Here is a 19742-nt window from a genome sequence, read left to right as displayed (position 1 = left end):
TTGTTCTCTTACATTGCTTATTGTTTTTACTTTATGTATCTTTTCCCTTTGCCTTCTCCTTCCCCCCCGCCACTGTCCAGGACCATCGCTTTTCACGGGCTCCTTTCGATCATTTCGCCTTGGGTTTTTCTTTGTTTGCCTTTCTTGTTTTGCTGCTATTTTGCTGTTGTTGTTGTTGGCAACACATTATTTATATTTATATTGTTTATTTTATAGTTTATTCATGCAAATTGCAATAAAAATTGCCTGTTTTCCTTTTTCCACTTTTGAAAGGGGGAAAGGGCTGGGTTTGTAGAGGGGAAGCTGTTGGCCGGGGGAAAAATCAATAAGCTTCATTCAAGCTTTTGTTGCTTCTCCTCTGTCTGTTTTCCTTTTCCTTTTGCTATTTTTGCTTTTTAATTTCTTATACGCGCATTCAGGTGAATTATTTATAAACCTGTTTCTACCCTCTCCTATCCTCGCAAGCTTAGCTAACAACAAGCCTTTGCTCCTCAAAGCAACATAAGCAACAATTTTTATGGCCTCTTGTTTAAAGAGAAAAAATACGTAAAGTTTTTTTTATTATTATTATTATTATTGTTTTGTTTTGTTCTTCTTTCATTTTTCTTTATTTATGATTAGATGTTGGAAGTTGTGGCCCAAAGAATTTTCAGTTTTTGCTTATTCTTAAGTGTATACAGGATGAAGGGTAAACTTGAAAAGTTTTGCTGGCAAAAAATATACTAAAAAATTCAAATTTTTGAGTTGAAATTGGAATTTTAGTTAAATGTAATGTGTGGAGCAAATTTTTAAACAGCGGTGTATGTGTGTGCACGCGGGGGAAGTTTTGAGAGTTTTGTGGCTGACTAAAGGGGTTGCTGCCAGATTGTGATAAGGAGGAGTAAGGGCCGCGATGGAAGGGTTTTCAATGTTAATGGGGAAAACGCTTTGCAGTTCCCCTTGTGGTAGAGTTGGGTTTACTGCCTAGTTGCCCCTGGCAACCGAATACGTTTAGTCTCAAGTTAGTGCGCTATCAATACCAGTTGACATGCTAAATTTGACTTAAATTTTATTTTAAAATTAAAAAATTTAAAATTGTTGTTTTTTTGTTGCATGGTATATGGAAGTCGCCACAACGAATGATTTACTTTGATTTCTTTTGTTGTTGTAGTTGTTGTTTTATGCATTTCTGTGCCTTCCGCCGTCTATCCTTTGCTGTAGTCGCTGAGTGCTTACAAGGGAGTGAAGAGTGGAGCCATTGCCTCGGCTCCGGGCTTCTCTCATGTGTTTTAATATATAAATTATTAATTTTAATTTTCTGCATGCATACTTCACTGCACACACAGACAGACAAACACGTACAAAAAAAATTGCACTCGCTTCCCTACATTCACCTACTTGTATGTAGCCCTATCCACTCGTTTGAGCCTGGTGCCACTCCTTTCCCCTCGGCTCATGCCTTATGTTCTTTTGTGTCTGGCAATTAATTTTAAATTGGGCGTGCATACGAAAGATATTCGTAGTTTTCTTTCTTTACATTTTACGCGTCGGTAATGTGCACAATTTGTGTGTTCGTACTGGTAAGGCCCCTTCTTCACCTTCACCTCTGTGCATGCTCAAGCTTCAGCCAACCAAATGGAATAGCAATATAAAAACAAGGAGAGCACACACAGTTTGTATACCTTGCACTCATGTATATAACAGCCAGAAAACTGACTGACTTCATAGCCTAGTCGATCCTGTCGTTTCGAGAGGAAATAGAGCCCCCATTTTTGTTGTGTAGACTGGTATTCGTAAAAAGAAACTGCTTGGGGGAGTGTGAAAAGACTTTACTTTATAAAATTTAATTTACTTGGTGCAAGGTATTTCAAAGTCGACAACTTACTCCATTAGAAGAATTTCTGATGATATGAGAATATTGATTAAACTGATCAATGTGCCCTTAGTTCCAATTTTATATATTTTTAGTCGAAATTAATTTGTATTTTAAAAGCCTTACTCACTTTTGTGTCTAACAGCCATGCTAACTTTAGTATCTGTTGGTGTGAAAAAGTTTTTCACTAGTTTTTTTCTTTGCTTTGGAGTTGTCTCCTTCTGTTTTTGCTTGTTTTCTTTTGTGGTCGGCAAAGAAAAGAAGTTGCTGCTTACATAAGGGCAACAGAAATAATCTGGTTCGCAGAATCTGGCAAGTTGATGCTGCATTTATTTTCTGTTTTGTTTTTCAGAGTTGGTTTATGCTTCTTCTTTGATTATTTATGCCAACTCTTTTGTTTTGTTTTTGTTAGTTTCTTGTTGTTATTTTTGCCCAAGTATGGCCAATAACAATAATAAAAATAACTGCAGCAACAACAACAACGTCAAACTTTAATTGCATAATTATGTGCAGTTTGCAGTTTATCATTTTCATTTTGTTGTACGTTTTTGTTCGTCTGTAACTTAAACCAGGAACAGCCTAACTAAAGGAAAGCGAAAATACAACAGCAATAAACCGGAGAGTCAAGTCACCTTTGACCGTGCTGAAATTTGTATACCCTAACAAGTTTTTTGTGATACGTAACTACTATACATACATATACAAACGTATTCCTTATATTCGTATATATTTTGTTGTGTTAGCTGTATTGCAGCTAACGCCCTTTTGAAGTTGAAGTTTTGGGCTTTAAATGTACATATTCTTTATTAATTATACTTTATGTTTAATGCTCATCTGTTACACATTGCTCGACTCTTACTTGAGTACTTTACTCCTCCACCTTGCCCCATTGCCACATTGCGTGAGAACCGCATTGCTAATCAAGCAATGGCGAATGCCATCAAATGTGCATTAGGCCAGACCAAAGACTAGACGACTACCCAGCCTCCCCATTGCCGCATCTACTCCTTTTGCGTTTGTCTCTGTTGCTACGACTCGCCCTTCCTCTCTGGTATACCCATCTGACTTTTGCATTTTCAATGCGCCTGCGACAAAGTTCGAGTGGCATGTCTATGACCGTTTTGGCATTTTCGGTTGACGTTGACGCTGATGCTTCTCTCTTACTGTGTTACTATCTCTCTCTCTCTCTCTCTCTCTCTCTTTCTCTTTCTCTCTCTGTGCCTTTCATTCTCTCTCCCTCTCTATTTCTAGTTTTTCAGTGTGTTAGGGGAGGGGCCCAGACAAATGATGCCTGATACTGCAGCTGCAGTCAGGACAAAGAAAAGCTCAGAAATATTGAAAAACAAAGAAACTTCGTTTTACTATACACAAAAAACTTGATTGCCAGAAGACGGATAAAAAATATGGTTCTCTATAAGTCAAAGGGCTCGAATAAGACACATCCTTTAGACGCGTGCTAAATCGGAAAACAAACAAGAAAATGTATGGACAAAAATAACTAAATTGGGTATCCTGATCAAAACAAGCTGTATTTATTCGTCAATCTAACTTACAAGTTGGGACGATCATAAAACTTTTCAGCTCAGGACTACACGGTATAAGAACGCCTACGTCCACAGTCGTATGAGCAATGCTAAACAATTTTAAGGGTTGCAACTAATCACAGACAAAGAACCAGACGTCGAAATAAATATTTATATATGTATACGTTTATGTTTGGCGGTTGCAAATTAAACGTTCATCTTTTTCACAAAAGTATGCAATATTATTTTTAAAAGAATCATAGGATAACTTTAAGAATTCAAATCACCGACGCTGAAAATAAATATCATAAAAATAGCTATGGAAAACAAAAACAGCAAGAAAAAGGAAGCAAAAAAAAAAAAAAAAAAAACGGAAACGAAAGAAAAGCGGAAACAACCCCCATGTGAGCACTTAAGGCAAGCCCAAAATTAAAGCGAGCGACCAACCCAAACCCCAAATTCGACCCAGCAACCAGACAGATACACACACAGTACGCACACACATGTAAGAACATATATGTATATGCATATATGTGTATGTGTATGTATGTATGTAAGAGAGCTCGTTTATATAAGGCATTATAGACGCGCAATTCTATGGGGGTGGCAATTGAAAAGCTTTACTAGTGCCCGCCCCCTGCCTGCTATGCCATCGTCGCCTTCATCTCGTTGTCGTAGAGCAACAACAATTTTACGAATATACCTATCGAATAAAACGTATCTAGGGTATGCGAGGATTTCACCTTGTTTGGTTCTCTGTTCATTTTAAAATTTTTACATTCCAAAATTTGAAAAAGGAATTTGTTAAGAAAATTCGAGATACACATTGAACAGGTTGGTGGTGTGTTGCGTCACAATGCTATTTTGCTGAGTATCCAATAGTCTATTTTCTGAAAATTTTTATTTAGTTTATTATCATTTTTTTTTTTGAAAGTTCTTACTTTTCCTTCGCTTACTCTTTGCCCAATATAGCTCTCTCTCTCTTTCTCTTATATACATATATATGTATGTACGTAGTATGTACATATATATTTACAATATATATCTGTGTATGTGTGTGTATGAAACAGGCACATTTATCAAGTGTATATAGAAAAGTTGTAGCTGCTTCGGGAAGGGATTGTGGGGGGCAGTGAGTGGGGTGTAGAATGAGTGACGGTAAGCGGGTAGGTGGGTCGTTATAAGACAAGCGAAAAGGCAGTAAATAAAGCAAAAAAAAAAAAAAAATACAAAATACAAAAAACACAAGTATACAAGAAATTAACGAGCAGACGATTTTTATGGCAGCATTTTGTGCCTTAAAGCGCTTAATGTGTTTTATACATACATACATACATATTAATATGAGAATGTGTGTGTGTTTTTGTGTGTGCCTGTGTTAGTTGAAAAATGTTTTAAAAATGACATGCTTCGAAAAGTTTCAGCAATTTATGTTCATTTTAAATTGAATTTCAAATTTATTGCTGCAATTTTGTCTGCCCTTCTCTCTCAAAGTGTGTGTATGTGTGTGTGTGTGTGTGTGTGTGTGTGTTTGTGTGCTAGGATGTAGGGAAAAAGAAGATTGCAAGAAAGAGAGAAAACATAAAGCGGAAGTATTCGGCTTAGTTCAGGCTCGGTTTTCTCTCTGAAAAGTTATAAAATTTTATTTTGTTGTTTGCTTTCCAGGAAAAATAATGACACTTAAAAAATTCAAAGAAAATAGAAAATTAAATTTCAATTTCATTTTAATAAACGTCATCAACAGACAGGTTATTAATCTTGAATCCTTGACCCAGCCTGTTGAACTCCCCGACCTCCAAAAGGTCAATCAACTTTTTTTTTGCTAAAAGGCAACCCACGTTCAAAAGGAAAATGTGACAAAATGTGCACTTGGTTGGCCTCAGACATGCCGCAGACTTTAGTCTGCGAAATCCACCCTCGCCCGCCAAAAAGGAAAAAACGGAGTCCAATAGAAGCATGCAAATGCTGTTTTAGTCTTTTCAATAAGCAACAGTTGATAAAGTAGGTAAGGCGGAAAGGAGGGAAAAGTATCCATTTGTATAAGTAAGCAGTCGAAAAATAGCCAGAATAAGAAACATTTTTCCAGACCCTTTTTGACAAAAGGCCCGAAGGATATTTGAGTGAACTGTAGGTTTTTTTCTCTGTACCCTTTTTCTTTGAGCAAAAGGTCAAGTGTGAGCGCGTGGCAAAAGCCCAAAAAAAACAGTGGGAGGTCAGAGTAAAGGGTTAAAGCCCCTTGCCCTGTAGCCAGCACTTTTCATCTTGCCATGTCGCCCCTCTTCACGCTCTCCCTTGGTTGCTATAATGAATCCAGTATTATTATTAGATGAAGTTGTGTTTGCCTTTTTTTCTGTCTGTTGGTTTTCTGCCCTTGTCCTTGACCCACTGAAGTCGGGCTTTAAAGACCTTGAATTTGGTGTCAAGTGCGGTCCGAAAAGGAAGCCATGACATTGAAATGGCTAGGCCTTAACGTTGATGAGGCTTTTATTTCACTTCCTCCTCGCTTTACACTTTCAGTGTCGCAGTGTTTGGTATGGACTTCAATTACGGATAACTGGCAGCCACCATGAAGGTGCCGCCAGCTTTGCCTGTTGCTTGTTGCGTGGCCTTTCGCAACGCTTTCATTGTTCGGCTTAAGACCCAGCCAAAACGATAGCAACGCCCCTGTCCGTTCATGTAGCCATTCATAAAAAAGGAAAAAGATAAAAAAAACCGCAACAAGCTGTCGACTGTCAGTGGAAAACATAAGAGACCATGGGGGGCGGAGGGTAGGTTGCTTTGCTCACGTGCTGCCGTTGGCTGGTGCTGCGTGTGCCAAAAGTCAGTCGGCTCCGCGCCTCTCGTTTGCGCCGTCTCGATTACATTTCAGTTTGGGACATCACAAGTGCCAACTTGGTGCCCGATTCTCGGGTTTGTGTTGTTGCTGCTGGCTGTATGTCTGGTAAACCCAATGCGGACAGTTGGACGACAATTTGTCTGCCTGCTGTTGGCGGCACAGCCCAGACCAAGACCAACCCATCCCGGCACAACCTGCCCTGGCCGTCGGTCTTTTTTTTTTACGAGCTAAGCTCTTGTATAGCCATTGCACGTAGGAGTCGCCGGCGTAGTTGTCGCCGACGTCGCTGTCACGGTTGGTGGTGGATGTGATGTTGCCACTGGGTTGTTGCTACTGAAGTAGCAGCCGTTTTGGCGCCGCTCCGACATGTTGGCTTTTACGATTATATGTGCTCCTTCTGGCCATGTGCCATGTTTATCTATCTCTTCCTCTCTCTGTGTGTATGTGTGTGTGTGTGTGTGTGTGTTTGTCGTTTTGACTGATGGCCAAGGTGTGTCTTAGGTTTGACATTCCTAACCGACTTTAACTTGAAGTTACAACCAGTTGAGGGGCTTTTAAAGCAACAGGCGCCGTCTAATTAAACGTTCACCCGGTTTCTTATTGAAGTTGCCGGCCAGTTGGTGGACGTACACTGCCAGTTTTCTTTCTCCTCCGCACACTCCTTTTCGGTCTCCTTGTTTGGTATCGTTGTGCTGTTTCCATGTCCAAACATTGTGACAAGCTCATTGCATTGGCTTGGTGATCCGGGTAAAGTGCTAACTAATTGCCGCCAACGTCGACAACCGTTTATGCTATTGCACGGCAACTGACAGGCAGGCAGTCAACTGTTTGTGGGTAAGACTAAAGTAGAAAACGCAGCGCAAAAGCCATAAATAAGTTCATTTATTTCTTATTCTTCTTTTTGTTAACGTTTTAAAGTTATTTTTTGTCAACGCGTTCTTTGTGTCAACGATGCAACCTTAGTGACATTCGTAAATTTCATAAAGTCCAGTGCCACAGTTTATATGCATGCAGATTTTCAGTTGGTTCGAAACAACAAGTTGCAATTGACCATTAACTAGGACAAAGTCAGGGACTAGGCGAGGCCACCAGGAAAAATGAACAATGGCCAACAACAGCTAACATTGGATTGCCGAAAAAAAAAACTTTGTAAAGCTGCATGCAAACATGAAGGCCACTAACAACACTACGATGCCCACGCGGCCTCTAGCAGCCGAGACATCAATGCATGAATGCCGCCAAACCATGACCATGGCAATGCAGTTGGTTTGTCCTTGGTAAATCTGATACCCGGTTGCTGTTAGTGGTGGCTCTGGAATTTCGATCTCTTTTTGGCATTTTTTGTTTGTCATTTTTCCACCGTTCGGATGCTCTTGCAAAATGGATATATGTTTTTTCCTTTTTTTTTGCCAGTGCGTGAAACGCATAGAAGGAAGTATCTATAACCATGTATGTGCATGGATCAGAACGAAAGCCCAATACCTGAGGCTTATTTATTTTATTTAATTGCTGCAGATGGCTTGCAGATGGCTAAGAACTCCAGATCAATCATTTTGTTATTTTCAAGTGATACAAGGGTATACAAACTTCGGCCTGGCATCGTATCTTTCGCTTTATGTGTCAGACGATAAAGGTCACAAGCCACGAGTTTGGCGACCAAAATCGCAGCGGGAGTAACTTCTGTTCGTATCAGTCGGCAGACCAGGAGCTGGTGTTGATATTGGCGGTGGTGGTTCGTGTAACTGGGCCACCAAAAATTTCACATTCTCTACTTCGGCGCTAGGGAAAACTTTGCAACTGTTGCCGGAAAAGGCAGCTAGCATGGAAACTGCCAAAGGCACAAAGACATGGAAATTGAGATGAGAGAGAACGGGAAAACAAAAGTCCCAACCGCAAGAAGCTCTGTTCAATGTCAAGCTCAAGAGGCAAAGGCAATCGTTGTCTCCATCGTTAAAGGAATACAGCCAGAGACCAGAAAAACACCCACACGAAATCTCAGAATCAGACAACGGTCCAAGACCAGAGACCTGCTTGGTGTTCCTCGACTTCTTGTTGTTTTTTTTTTTTTTTTTTTTTTTGACTTGTTGCCGTTGGTATGTATTTGGTAATACTTGGAAAGGATGACGTTGCTGGCGAATTTTATGAGCGTGTCAAGTGTTTGAGTACCCCTGTTTAAATGTGCCTTTTTGTGTGCTTGTGAGTTTAAGTGTATGCCAAAGAAAATAACGACATCAAAACCAGCAGACATAAATAAAACTGTTGCAAAGATAAAATTCGACAAGACTTATCTATAGATTGAAGCTACATGTCTATGTATGTACATATGTATGTGCATAGAAATTTGAATCAAAATAACATAATACTTACAACCACTTTAAACTGGCATTAGTACTCATTTTGATTTCACTGACTTAAGACTGCAGATTTTTCTATGCGATAGAGCATATTTATCACGAAGGGCATTTATTGTATTTTTCGATTCAGAAGACTTTCTTTCTTTAGGATAATTCGGCCTTGAGACTCCCATGTCAGGGGTTGACCCATAGCCTACAGCGGAAATAACCCAAACCCAGACTGAGAATCCAGACTTGGCAATGGCAGTGACGACATTGCGTGCCAAACCTCAGCCAAAGGTCAAAGTCAATGGCAACTGCCTCTGCCATGCTGTGACTGTGGATGTTGCCTCTCGTTGCCAATCCCCAGAGCAACGGCAGACGGATAAACAGACAGCGACAGCGGCAACCAGATATCAGAGAGACCCTCGCCCTCAGACATTAAGTAGCTAGCTAGTTGAATGACTGGCTTTAGTCTGGGCGTCTGTCTTTTTGGTACGTGCGGCATGTCGCTGCTGCACAAGTGCCCTTGCCTGCCATAGTAACTTTGTCTGTGCTCCTTCGCTTTTATTTCCTTTGATACCCTTGTTAAGTGCTTTCCTTGCTCAGATGTTTTGCTACGTAAGAGAAAATGCAAACTTATCCTTCATTGTACGCATCTAATTGTATATCTTATCCAACAATACCTACTGCAGATATTTCACTCAACAAGAATGTTGTCATCGAAATTGAGTATGTGGTTGATTTGAATTCAATACAGAGTATAGAGAGGTCGACGTTGAAAAAGTTAGCTGGTCCCTTATTTCCGTTTTTGGACTTTTTTACTCGCCCACGAAGATAGCACTAGAGAGAAAGAGATAGAAAAGGGCAGAGATGGTGACCCCAAGAGTTCTCAGCAGCTTGCTGAGTGCGATGTTCAGTTGGTGCTTGCTGCCTGCGGTGGATTATGCCATGAGATTGGCTGTTTGGCGGCCTGTCTGCCTTTCGTTTGGGGAAGCCCGAGCCGCAACCTATTTGCCTGCACAAATAATGCGGATGCCGAATGACTATGATGACGATGCCGACCTTACCGGCGTGATGACGTGGAAAATGTTACAGCGCATGTGGCGTTCGCCGCCAAAATAGCATGGCATGATATGCCGTCGGGTGTTGGTGCCTAAGGTCGGGCGTCTGCTGGAGCTAGACATGATATAAACTGGCGCAGCACATTTGGCTAACGCACCATCGCGTGACTTAATGGTACCCTTGAATTTTGTGACCATGGATTATGCGAATGTACTCGTCATAGGTATCATCACCATTATCATTGTAATAATCACCATCACCTCTTCCAAATCCTATTCTACCATTACGATTATTCCCGCCAAACACTTACCCCAGATGTTGGTGTTCCATTGCCAGTGGCTATAGTTGTAGCGTTTACAGCAGCATTTCCCGTGCTGGAGGTCTTTCCTTTTCCACGTCCACGTTTTGTATCAGGCCGAACTGGTTGTCCATCAGTACCGTAGACAATCTAAATTTAGAATTAAGCCAAATTAATAAGTGCTTAAAGTATATTTGTTTAAATTATGCGATGATGAAAACTGAAACAAATATGTCTAGACTGTTATTAGAATGCAATCCCCCTTAATGATTTATTCAATTTTTATAGGTATTCCGATCTTGTAATACCAAAATCCCGGAATTCTTTCTTTTCGTTTGCCAGTTACGATTATTTTACCGGTAAAATATAATTTATTTAGCACTCATATATGAATCAGCTTAAAAGCTTCAGCTAGATGGCGCCACTGGATAATCCGAAGCGAATGTCAGAACCGCGGACAAACGTCGAAAGCTATGTCAGCAATGTTTTATACCAAAGTTTTAAACGGGTTCGAAGAAATGAAAAGGCATTCATGTTTAGCAAAGACACGAACCACACCTAACTTGAACAAAACTTATCATCCTTAAAGCTTTGTGTTGTTCCAATCAGATTTAGTTAATAAATCCATTCAACATACATATGTCATAAAATAAAACTACGAAAATACTGGTACAACAGTGTCTAACGCACAGAAATAAGTATCTCCAAAAACATAAGAAAAAGTATAAATAATAAGATTATTCTTAAATACATTGGAAACGTTCGAGCTCTGTTTGAGATTCAGTCAAGATTGGATTACCAATTATTAAATCAAGTGTTAAAACGTTTGCTGTTCTTCTCGATACAATAGAAGCCATGTTATATATAAAACCTCTTTCATGTCTTGCAAGTCTACTATATGGTTTGAAAAATGTCATTGACTCCAAATTGGAAATTGTGTATAAGGGAAGGAAGAAAGTAATGAAGTAGGTGTCTGGATGGAACAGAAAAGCACATAATTCCATAAGCATAGAATACAAAACCGCCTGTTGCAACTGTTTCAAGTCGAAAATCTATTTCCGGTTGAACATTAATAAATAAAAATAGTTTCGAGAGCCTAAAACGCAGGCATGTCTCAAAACGCCGGACAGGAGTCATTAAAACAAAGTACCGTTCTGAGCTGGGAACGGGAAAACTACTACAAGACGAAGTGTGTGGAAATGAAATGGAAATCGCTTTGTGACGATCAACCCCCAGCTATTCCCCATAACTCCATGTGTGCGCAGTCGCGCCTTTCCCAAAAATAGATCGGATGTCTTGAAATGAAAGATGTAGGCGACATATGGCATGGAGATGAAGGCAAATGGACGTAACAGCTTCGCAGGAGTGCCTCTGGAATGCCCTTGTCTCGGCTAAATTAACGGCTGGGATGGGGAGTGCAGGCTGAGTGACAGCCGCTGCATTTTAACGGTAAATGAGCGACGTTATAGATCCCTAAGATCGCAGGTCCCAGATCCCAGAACTTGCATGCTATCCCAGATCCCAATGGTTGGAGCTGCTGCATTTACAATGTTGGCACGCGCAGGCGCGCACACATGTTGCCATCACGTCACATCAACTTTGGAGATGCAATTGGTAGAGAAGTATGGGGAAAGCAGTTCTCGTTTCGGAAGTAATTATTTTTAAGGCAATATCAAGGCAATCCGAACCGAACGTAACCGAACCAAACCGAGTGCAAAGCGTGCCAGCCCCCCAATCATGATGGAGATAATAATAATGACGACAAAGAGACGATGGAGTTGAAGCCTCTGTGTCGATGTCATTGCTATGGTGTTGCTTATGTCTGGGATTACACAAATTGTGGATGCTTGGGGTTGGTTCGTCTAAATTTAGTCAGCTGTCGAGTGTCTGAGGTGGAAATTGATACAATGAGGTGGCAGTACAGTTGCGCATTAAAGCAAGACTGAGAGGGACTAACAATGGGGCCGATAGAGAGAGAAAGAAAGATCATTGACACTACTGTATTTGCAAGTACAGTCGTTCTTGGGGATGAGACACCAGGCCATAAATAGCTCGTTTGAAAAAGAAAATGGCTGAGAAGCTGCACCACGATTGGCCTGGCATTTCGCAATGGAGGGACATCCATTTATATAAGTTGAAAATGCAATGACTATGGAAAATGTGGAACTGACATAAAATCGCATGAAGTGTCACCAAATTTCAGTTTCAAATGTTATTTTCCATATATGTATGTATGTATATCTGAACTGGTAGCTTCTATGTGAAGTTGTTTTGATTGCATTCTTTTTTTTAACCAATACAACCCAAAAGAGTCTGTTAAAATGCAATACAGCCTTAAGGCCAGTTAAGATTAGCCAAAAGTAGGCAAATCTTTTACATACGAACTCTCTGTATTTGCGAATATACAAACAATGTCATACCCATCTACATATGTACATACATACTTCTACATATGTATGTACATATGTAAGTAAAATGTTTTATTTTTTATTTCAATCATCCCATCTTTCATCTCCCTTGCTGACAGTTAATGAGTTTAAAGTCTTAAAATCAATTTTCCATTCTTCATCGTTTTTTACAAAAAATAGACACCTTTAGTTAATATTATATTTAGTTGCTGTTGTTGCAGTCTTTATTAGTGGCAACAAAAAGTAAGTTAACTTAATTGGTATTATTACTTAGTTTTTGTTGATGGTAATGATGATGAGGCAGCTGGTGCAGTGCGGCTCAAAAAAGCCGAAGGCAACAGGTAGCAAACAAGCGGCTAAAAGCAGCCGAAACACCAAGCGGCCAAGTTAACCGCACAGGCCACACGCACAACGAAAAAACTGACCTATCTCACTTGGTTTGATGGTAGGAGCCCAGCAAAGTTAAAGTCGAACACAAGGGGAGACCTATCCAGAAACTGTTGCTCGTTTTATGACACATCAGACAAGCCGGGCGGCATGAAAAGGTTGGGGGAGACGATGAGGGAGAAACGGCAACAACAACAATAAGCACAACAGTCAAAAAGAAAGCACAACAGCAACAACAACAACAATCAGCCCCTGATAATGACTCAAATGGGCGACCTATAAAAAACTTGGGCATGTGTGTATGTGTGTACTGTTTGGGCTTTTGGCAACCCTTCGGTTTGATGTATTACCTACTTGTTGCTGCTTTTAGGGAGATACTAACAACAACCACATACATTAATATAAAGCTGCTGGATGTATGTACATTTCTGCAGGCGAATTTGTGTGTTGAGAAATTTATCGTAACCTTTTAATTCTCACGATTCTTCATTGCTTGAAATCTGTTGATTATTCACCTGCTTTATTTAGCTTCAAGTCCTCTCCGTCTGTATGAATGTATAAGGCAATCATGAATTGGTTAATATATTTTGCAAAAAGCGTAACAACCTTGACCCGAATCGTTTTGCCTAGCAATGTGCCAAAATATTAATTAGTTCTACTTCACTGGCAGCAACCCTTTTTCAAATATTCAAGCGTTGGCATCTAAAAGGGGGCCGCATGGTTACAAAGTGGGAAAGGAAGGAAAGGGGAACAGATCTCCGTAGGCAAGGATTTCAAGGTTACCTCAATACAACCTTAATCTTGCTTTATTTTGTTTATCATTTTTGTGGCGACAGGCAGACAGCCATAGAAGGAGACGGGGTCAGGGTCAGAGTTAGGGTGAAAGAAATCGGAAGATACAGGAAGAGCTTTCCTGATTAGCCTCCGTTCGTCCTTGAAGGCTGGTTTCATTGAGATTGCGTGACTAAAACGTTGACTGAGTGACTAGCTGCTGTCTGTGTATCTGTCTGGGTTTAGGTGTTGATGATTCACACAGAGAAGCAGCATGGTCTGCTCCTTCTTAAATGTCGGATGGTAGGATTTACGTTTTTATGGTTAATATCCCATTTTGATTGCAGGACTGTGCCTTTCCCGTCGTATATTTTTTGGGGGTTGACTTCCGCAGAAAAGTTGCCAGTTAAGGGTGAGTTTCGGTTGGAATTAAAGCCACCCCTGTGCATGTATTTTTGTATATATCTATACATATATATATATATATATATATATATGCGTACATTTATACAAACGAAAAATTTATGTATATAGTATTTTTATATTGTGTTTGTATATATCTGCAGTACAAATTTTGTTAGGTTTCGAGCGTGGATATGCGTCATCAACGATTTGTGCTTCAAAGTAATTTAGATGCGAAAATTTTCAATGTCAATTGCGACATTTCTTCCCCATGGGCGTGTGGTACACATTGAGGCAGCCCAGGGCACACGACGAGAGAGGGAAAAAAGGTTCGGCCCCCTTGAGATGTATCCATTTTGATATTTATGTGCTAAAAAGCTCACTTCAAAATATTTATCAAGGTCAAGTTCAGAGCCATCTCCACAAAGGGGGAATGAAAATGTTTGATTGTTTGTTGAGGTGACAAGAAATGAATGAGCGTATAAAAACATGATAGAAAGGGTTCGGGTTGCGCATTCGGGGGTCTAGGAACAGTAAAAGGAAGACAAGTAATCAAAACATACTAGTTGTTCTTATTGCGAGACAATTTTGAGTATTAATTAATGACAAGCCCCTACACCTGTAAGAGTTTTCTTCCCTTACGAGGCCAAAGAATAGGCGCAAAACCATTTTCATGAGCGAAGTTATCGCTCAAATGATCAGATTCGAAATCCTAGCGACCCGCTAAATTGGCTAACTCGCTCTCTATAAGTTTACAAGTATGTAGGTACATTTTAGTTAGTTAATGAGTAAGCCAATACTAAACAAAAAAAAAAAAAAAAAGATAAAAACAATGTCAGCAAAGCAGCCGATAGATATAGCAAATAGAGAGAAAGGAATTAATTTGAAATTCCATTTCGTAGATTTAATTGAGTTGAAATCAAATTAAAAGCAATTTATTTTCAACCCTCATTGCGATTTTTTTCTGTATGTGTTTTTTTCTTCTCTCTCTCTATCTCTCCCTTCCGTCAACCCACACACACTCGGAAACATGCACGCACTATTCTCCTCCTTTTTTTTTTTTGTTGTTTTTCAGTTTTTCCCATTTGTTTCTGGTATTTTTCTAAAAGTGCGTGCCTTTGGTCGCATAACGAAGAACAAAGAGAGAAAGAGGGAGATAGAAAAAACAGAAAAGGAAAAAGAAACACAGAATCGTTCGTTATGGGGTTGCAAAAAATTTCAACGCCTGCATTTGCCATCACCAACACAAGGAAAATCGATAAAAATGTGCCTTTATGCTGCAGCAGTAGCAGCAAACTCAGGCTTGGCCATGGCCAGAGATACTTGCCTGGTTAATCTTCCCTTCCCCTCTACGCTTTGCACCGTCGTCAGTACGCCCCCGTACCAATCACCTCACACTCACTCTTTCTATATATTTTCTCTCTTTATCTGATGCAGTTTCGTTGGTCGGCCATTTTTATGGTTTGCGCATTAATTTTTAATTCATCGCATCCGAATTCAAAAAATGATTTATGCATTTTGGCATTTGAACATTTTGACATTATATCTCACAGTTCAAACTAATTAAACACTCACTGCAATTGCACACCAACCTTCTTCAAGCCCAGCTAAAAATTAGAAGCAGCAGATTTTTATCATTGAATACATAATATTCGGGGAAAAATAATCCATAGTGAAAGATCTAAAATTATACTTCGAATCCTCCCCTGAATGTAATACGTTTAGGACTAAATATGTTGAAGTTTTACATTTTTCCCTTATTCCCTGACATTTGCATCAATGAAGTTTGTCCTTGGTTTATCCTTCATTTATGTCTCTGTCCCCCGTTTTCTAACACTGGTTAAGTGTAATAGAAGGCGAAAAATAGTAAATATGACTTTATTTGGAATTTAAAAGACCTTGTACGAATTCACGAATGCTTTTAACTTTTCTGGTGCACTTCAGATCGATGAAACGCTAAGAAAACAATTCGACACATGATTCGCTTATTCCTTTGAATAGAAAAAATGTGGATATTCAAACATAAGAAAATTCATAGGACTTTGTTTATTTTTTTTCTTAATTTCGCGGCATGAACAGTTTTTATAAAGTTGATGTTGCTGCTGCAAATGCAGCTGCTATAGCTGGTGCGTCCCTAGAAGCTGCCACTGTGTTGCTGCTGGCGCAGTAAAAGTGGCTTTTGTACGTGCAATGACCTACCAACACATAAAAAATGCAAAAAGTGTGCAAAGAACCAACCAGAACGGGAGAAGTGACAGAGAACAAACTCCACGAGTCGCGCGCTAAAATATGCAAAGGGCGATGATGATGAGGATAGAAAGGCGAATGGGAGAGAGAGAAGAAGGGAGATTGGGAATGAGAAACAGAAGAGAGAGAGAAGCTAGAGGAAGTATAAAGGATGGCAGAATGCCAGGATGCCAAAAGACGTTGCCCGGCTAGGAGCAGAGCAAAAGTTTTACATCAGCAGCAGCGGCAGCAACAACAACTCAATTTGTTGGCAAGGACGAACTTAGGGTCCTTCGGTATCCAACCGGCTTTAAACTTAAAAATAATAGTCAAGTGCAGTGAAGCGTTTTGCCAACTGCAATGCCGGTTCTTCTTCTTCTTCTGTACAACCCGTGGCGCGTTCTCTCCCTACTACTCTCCCCCTTTATTCTCCTTGGTGCAAAATCAAAGCCAAGCATCATCTCCTTCTCGCCCTTTTTATTTGCACTTTTTTGCTTTGGTATTTTCCTTCTTCTGGTCTTATTTTTGACGCTTTCCTTGCAACATCTTTTTGGCCACTTTCGCGCACAGTTTTTGTTGCGTTCCGTCAACTTTCTTTCCCTCTCTCTCTCTCTCTTTTCCAGAGTGTGTGTGTGTGTGTAAACTTTGCATTTACCCTTGGCAAGGACTTTTGCAACGGGACCAAAGCAGGGAAAGCCAACGAAAGCAAAAAGTTTTATTTGCACAGTTTTCTTTTTCTTAAACTTTTGTTGTTCGCCTGTTGCCTCCCTCCACCTCTGTCCCTATCGAATTCCCTCTTCTTTTCAGTAGCATGAAATGCTAGCTTGCAATTTGTTCAAACGAGTCCCCCACATACATATATATACATACATACAAAACAACACACACATACTTATAGCATCGTCAAAGGCGAAAAAAGTGTAGCATGCTTTTGAGCGTCCGTTTAGAAAATATTCTTGTACTTTTATGTCGCCCTCCAGCACCGTAACTTCACTCGATCACAGCTAAAACGGGAAATTTTTATAATTAACAACCACAAGTAGCCGAGCAACAAAGTCAGCATCAGCAGCAATAGAAACGACAAGAGCAGCAGCCGTGCCAGCTTATCAAAGGCGACAATCGTTCTAAAGTTGAGGTTGTTAGGGTTAACTAAAGAAAAAAAAAAAAAATAGGCAAAGAAATTGCATCAAGTCAAGTTTGTCGCTGCATGTATCTAGGGTAACATTTTGCAGATTCCTTTATGGTGACGGCGCTAACACAGACACTCATACTCATATACATACATATATGTATACAACAAAGTTGGTATACATATTTATATAGGTAGGTATATAGAGTGTTTGCCACTGCAAATATTAATATAAAGTACAAACTAATGCAGCCCTGCTCTCTCTCTCTCACCAAGTCCTGCTCTACTTTAATTCTCCGGCAGAGGTGAAAGGGTAAAGTAAGGAGTCTATCTAAGATGCTAATGGAATGCGTTCTTTTTTTTAGCAAAGCTTCAGTTGAAATGCATGTCGTATACGCAATATGCGTAAGCGCAGGTCTTCAAAGCGAAGCCCGCGGAAAGAGGTTAAGGAGTAACATTGGTGGTACATGTTGAAAGGTGGAGGTGTTTACACTTATATGGTTTTGTATGTATGGATGTATATGCGTGTCTGTTCTTGAATAATATATATGTATGTATGTATATGTATCTCCTCTCCCTCTCCGCCTTCAGTGTTGAGTGGATGCGTGTGCATATTTATGCGTATTTTGTTTGCATAGCTTATGATGGTGCCAGCAACAACATCAACAGCAACAAACAGCACAACACTTTATGCTCTACCGTTTACTTTATCCGTGCGTGCACCACCATTTCTGGTCCTTTGGGGATGGATTAAAGGAGGAGTTGCATCAAGAGGAACCAGAAGCGAGAGCTGTTCACCATTGCAATTAGAAAACTTACAGTGCAACTTTTTGCCCTTTGTAACTTGTAATGCAATGCGCTAAATTGTTTGATATATACCAGTTTCCCAGTGTGTGTGCAGAATACTATACGTGTGTGTGTTTTTGCGTGTCTCCATACATACACATGTACATATGTACATGGGCATACTAAGTGCAAAGTCCTGCACCGTTTTAGCTCTGTTTTGTTCCTTTTGCTAAAACCATTTTAAATGTAGCTGGCACTGAAGCTACGTGCTGTGAAATTTTTCCAGCGAGTTTCATGTGTACGTTCTCTACAAGAACGAGCATTGTGGAGATTTTAGACAACATTTCTTTAATTTTTCCTCTTCTTTTTTTCTGTTCCTTCTGTGTGTGTATTTTTTTATTTTTTTCGTTTCCTTAAACCACCCTCTTTTACAGTTAAGGGATGATTTTTTTCGTTTTTTTTTTTTTTTTTTTGACTCCGACTTGACTTTTGGTCAAAGCATCAGACAAGTTTTATAAGAAAATTGAATTGATTTTCTCTCTACAAATGGAAAATACATTTTTCCCTCTTGGTACTCTTTTTTTCCTGTTATTATTGTATGCCATCTAACTCTTTCCTGGTTACACAAAGCAAAATTTATTGTTTCAATTATATTTTCAATTTGCGCCGACAAACAAAAAATAAAAAAAGAAAAAAACCGCCAAATGCAAAGGCTCTGAGCTATAAATAAAGCAAAATAGGGAAAATACAATACAACATTTTCCTCTGTTTTCCATTTTTTTTAAGTTTATGCGCGGAATTGAATTCTTTGTGGAGCGGTGTGAGGGAGTAAGCATGGCTTGGAGTAGGGGCAACAAGTTATTGAAAGTAAACATGATAAAGTATATTCGAAGAGAAGTAAAATATGAAAATATTATAAAATTGTATTTCTCGGCATGATAATGCAAGAGAGAAATTGTCTCAAAATATTTAAGAAAATTAAATTGAATTTTGCTTAGGTTATTGGCCTTTTTTTGGGAGCAAGTTTGCAGGAGGGGTAGTTGTAAGCTGAGTTGGGAGATTGGCAACGACAACACCACGAGAAAGGAACAACAATGATAAGCAAAAATAATCAAAAATCGATTCCAAAAGTGCCTTGTCTTTGTTTTTGTAACAATATGCCAGACCTCATGCCAAGTTTATTTTGTTGTTGCTGCTGTTATTGTTGTTGTCAAAATGCAATCAAAAGATATGGCAAATTGTTGTTCATATTGCCTGATAGGCACTTTGTAAGCTAAAAAGTTTTACTCCGCGTCTCTCTTGTTGTTGTTTTTTTTACATTTTCGAAATTGAAATTGTTTGGTTTCTTCTTTTTTCTCGAGCTTAAACGGATTTCATTGAGCCCAAAAACCAAAAGGAACCAGTAGAGGAGATAGCTCTGAGAACAGTTTCGATTGAACATGGGGCTGGTGGGAAAGAAACGAAGCCAAAAACGAAGATGGGGATGAGGACGAAAAAGGCGGGAGTTTGCCGTCATAACTAAATGATAAAATTTGTCTTTCACTCTACTCATTGATCCGACAACACAAATTTGTTCAACTTTCTCAAATTGTAATCAGTATTTTGTTGTAGTTCTCTTCTTGTTTGCAACCTGCTGACCCTCTAAGCCTACGTCTGCAGGAGAGTCACATAAAGTTACCAGCTTCCTGTGGGCTACATTTAACCCCTTATGCAGCGGACTCGGCGT

The 19742-nt window shown here is 39.6% G+C and overlaps 1 protein-coding gene across 1 annotated transcript in view; it reads right to left on the bottom strand.

The window, feature by feature from the left end:
* The window catches only part of Tet (Ten-Eleven Translocation (TET) family protein), an 82845-nt gene that overhangs the window by 53169 nt on the left and 9934 nt on the right, over positions 1 to 19742 (bottom strand). Inside the window, 1 exon segment of the mRNA XM_068283801.1 lies at positions 9920 to 10057. Coding sequence (XP_068139902.1) covers positions 9920 to 10057 — 138 coding nt within the window.

The sequence above is a fragment of the Drosophila tropicalis genome, unplaced genomic scaffold (assembly GCF_018151085.1).
Source record: "Drosophila tropicalis isolate 14030-0801.00 unplaced genomic scaffold, ASM1815108v1 contig_169, whole genome shotgun sequence".
NCBI lineage: Eukaryota > Metazoa > Arthropoda > Insecta > Diptera > Drosophilidae > Drosophila > Drosophila tropicalis.
The sequence above is the reverse complement of the archived record's forward strand: the minus strand, read 5'-3'. Positions and strand labels throughout refer to the sequence as shown.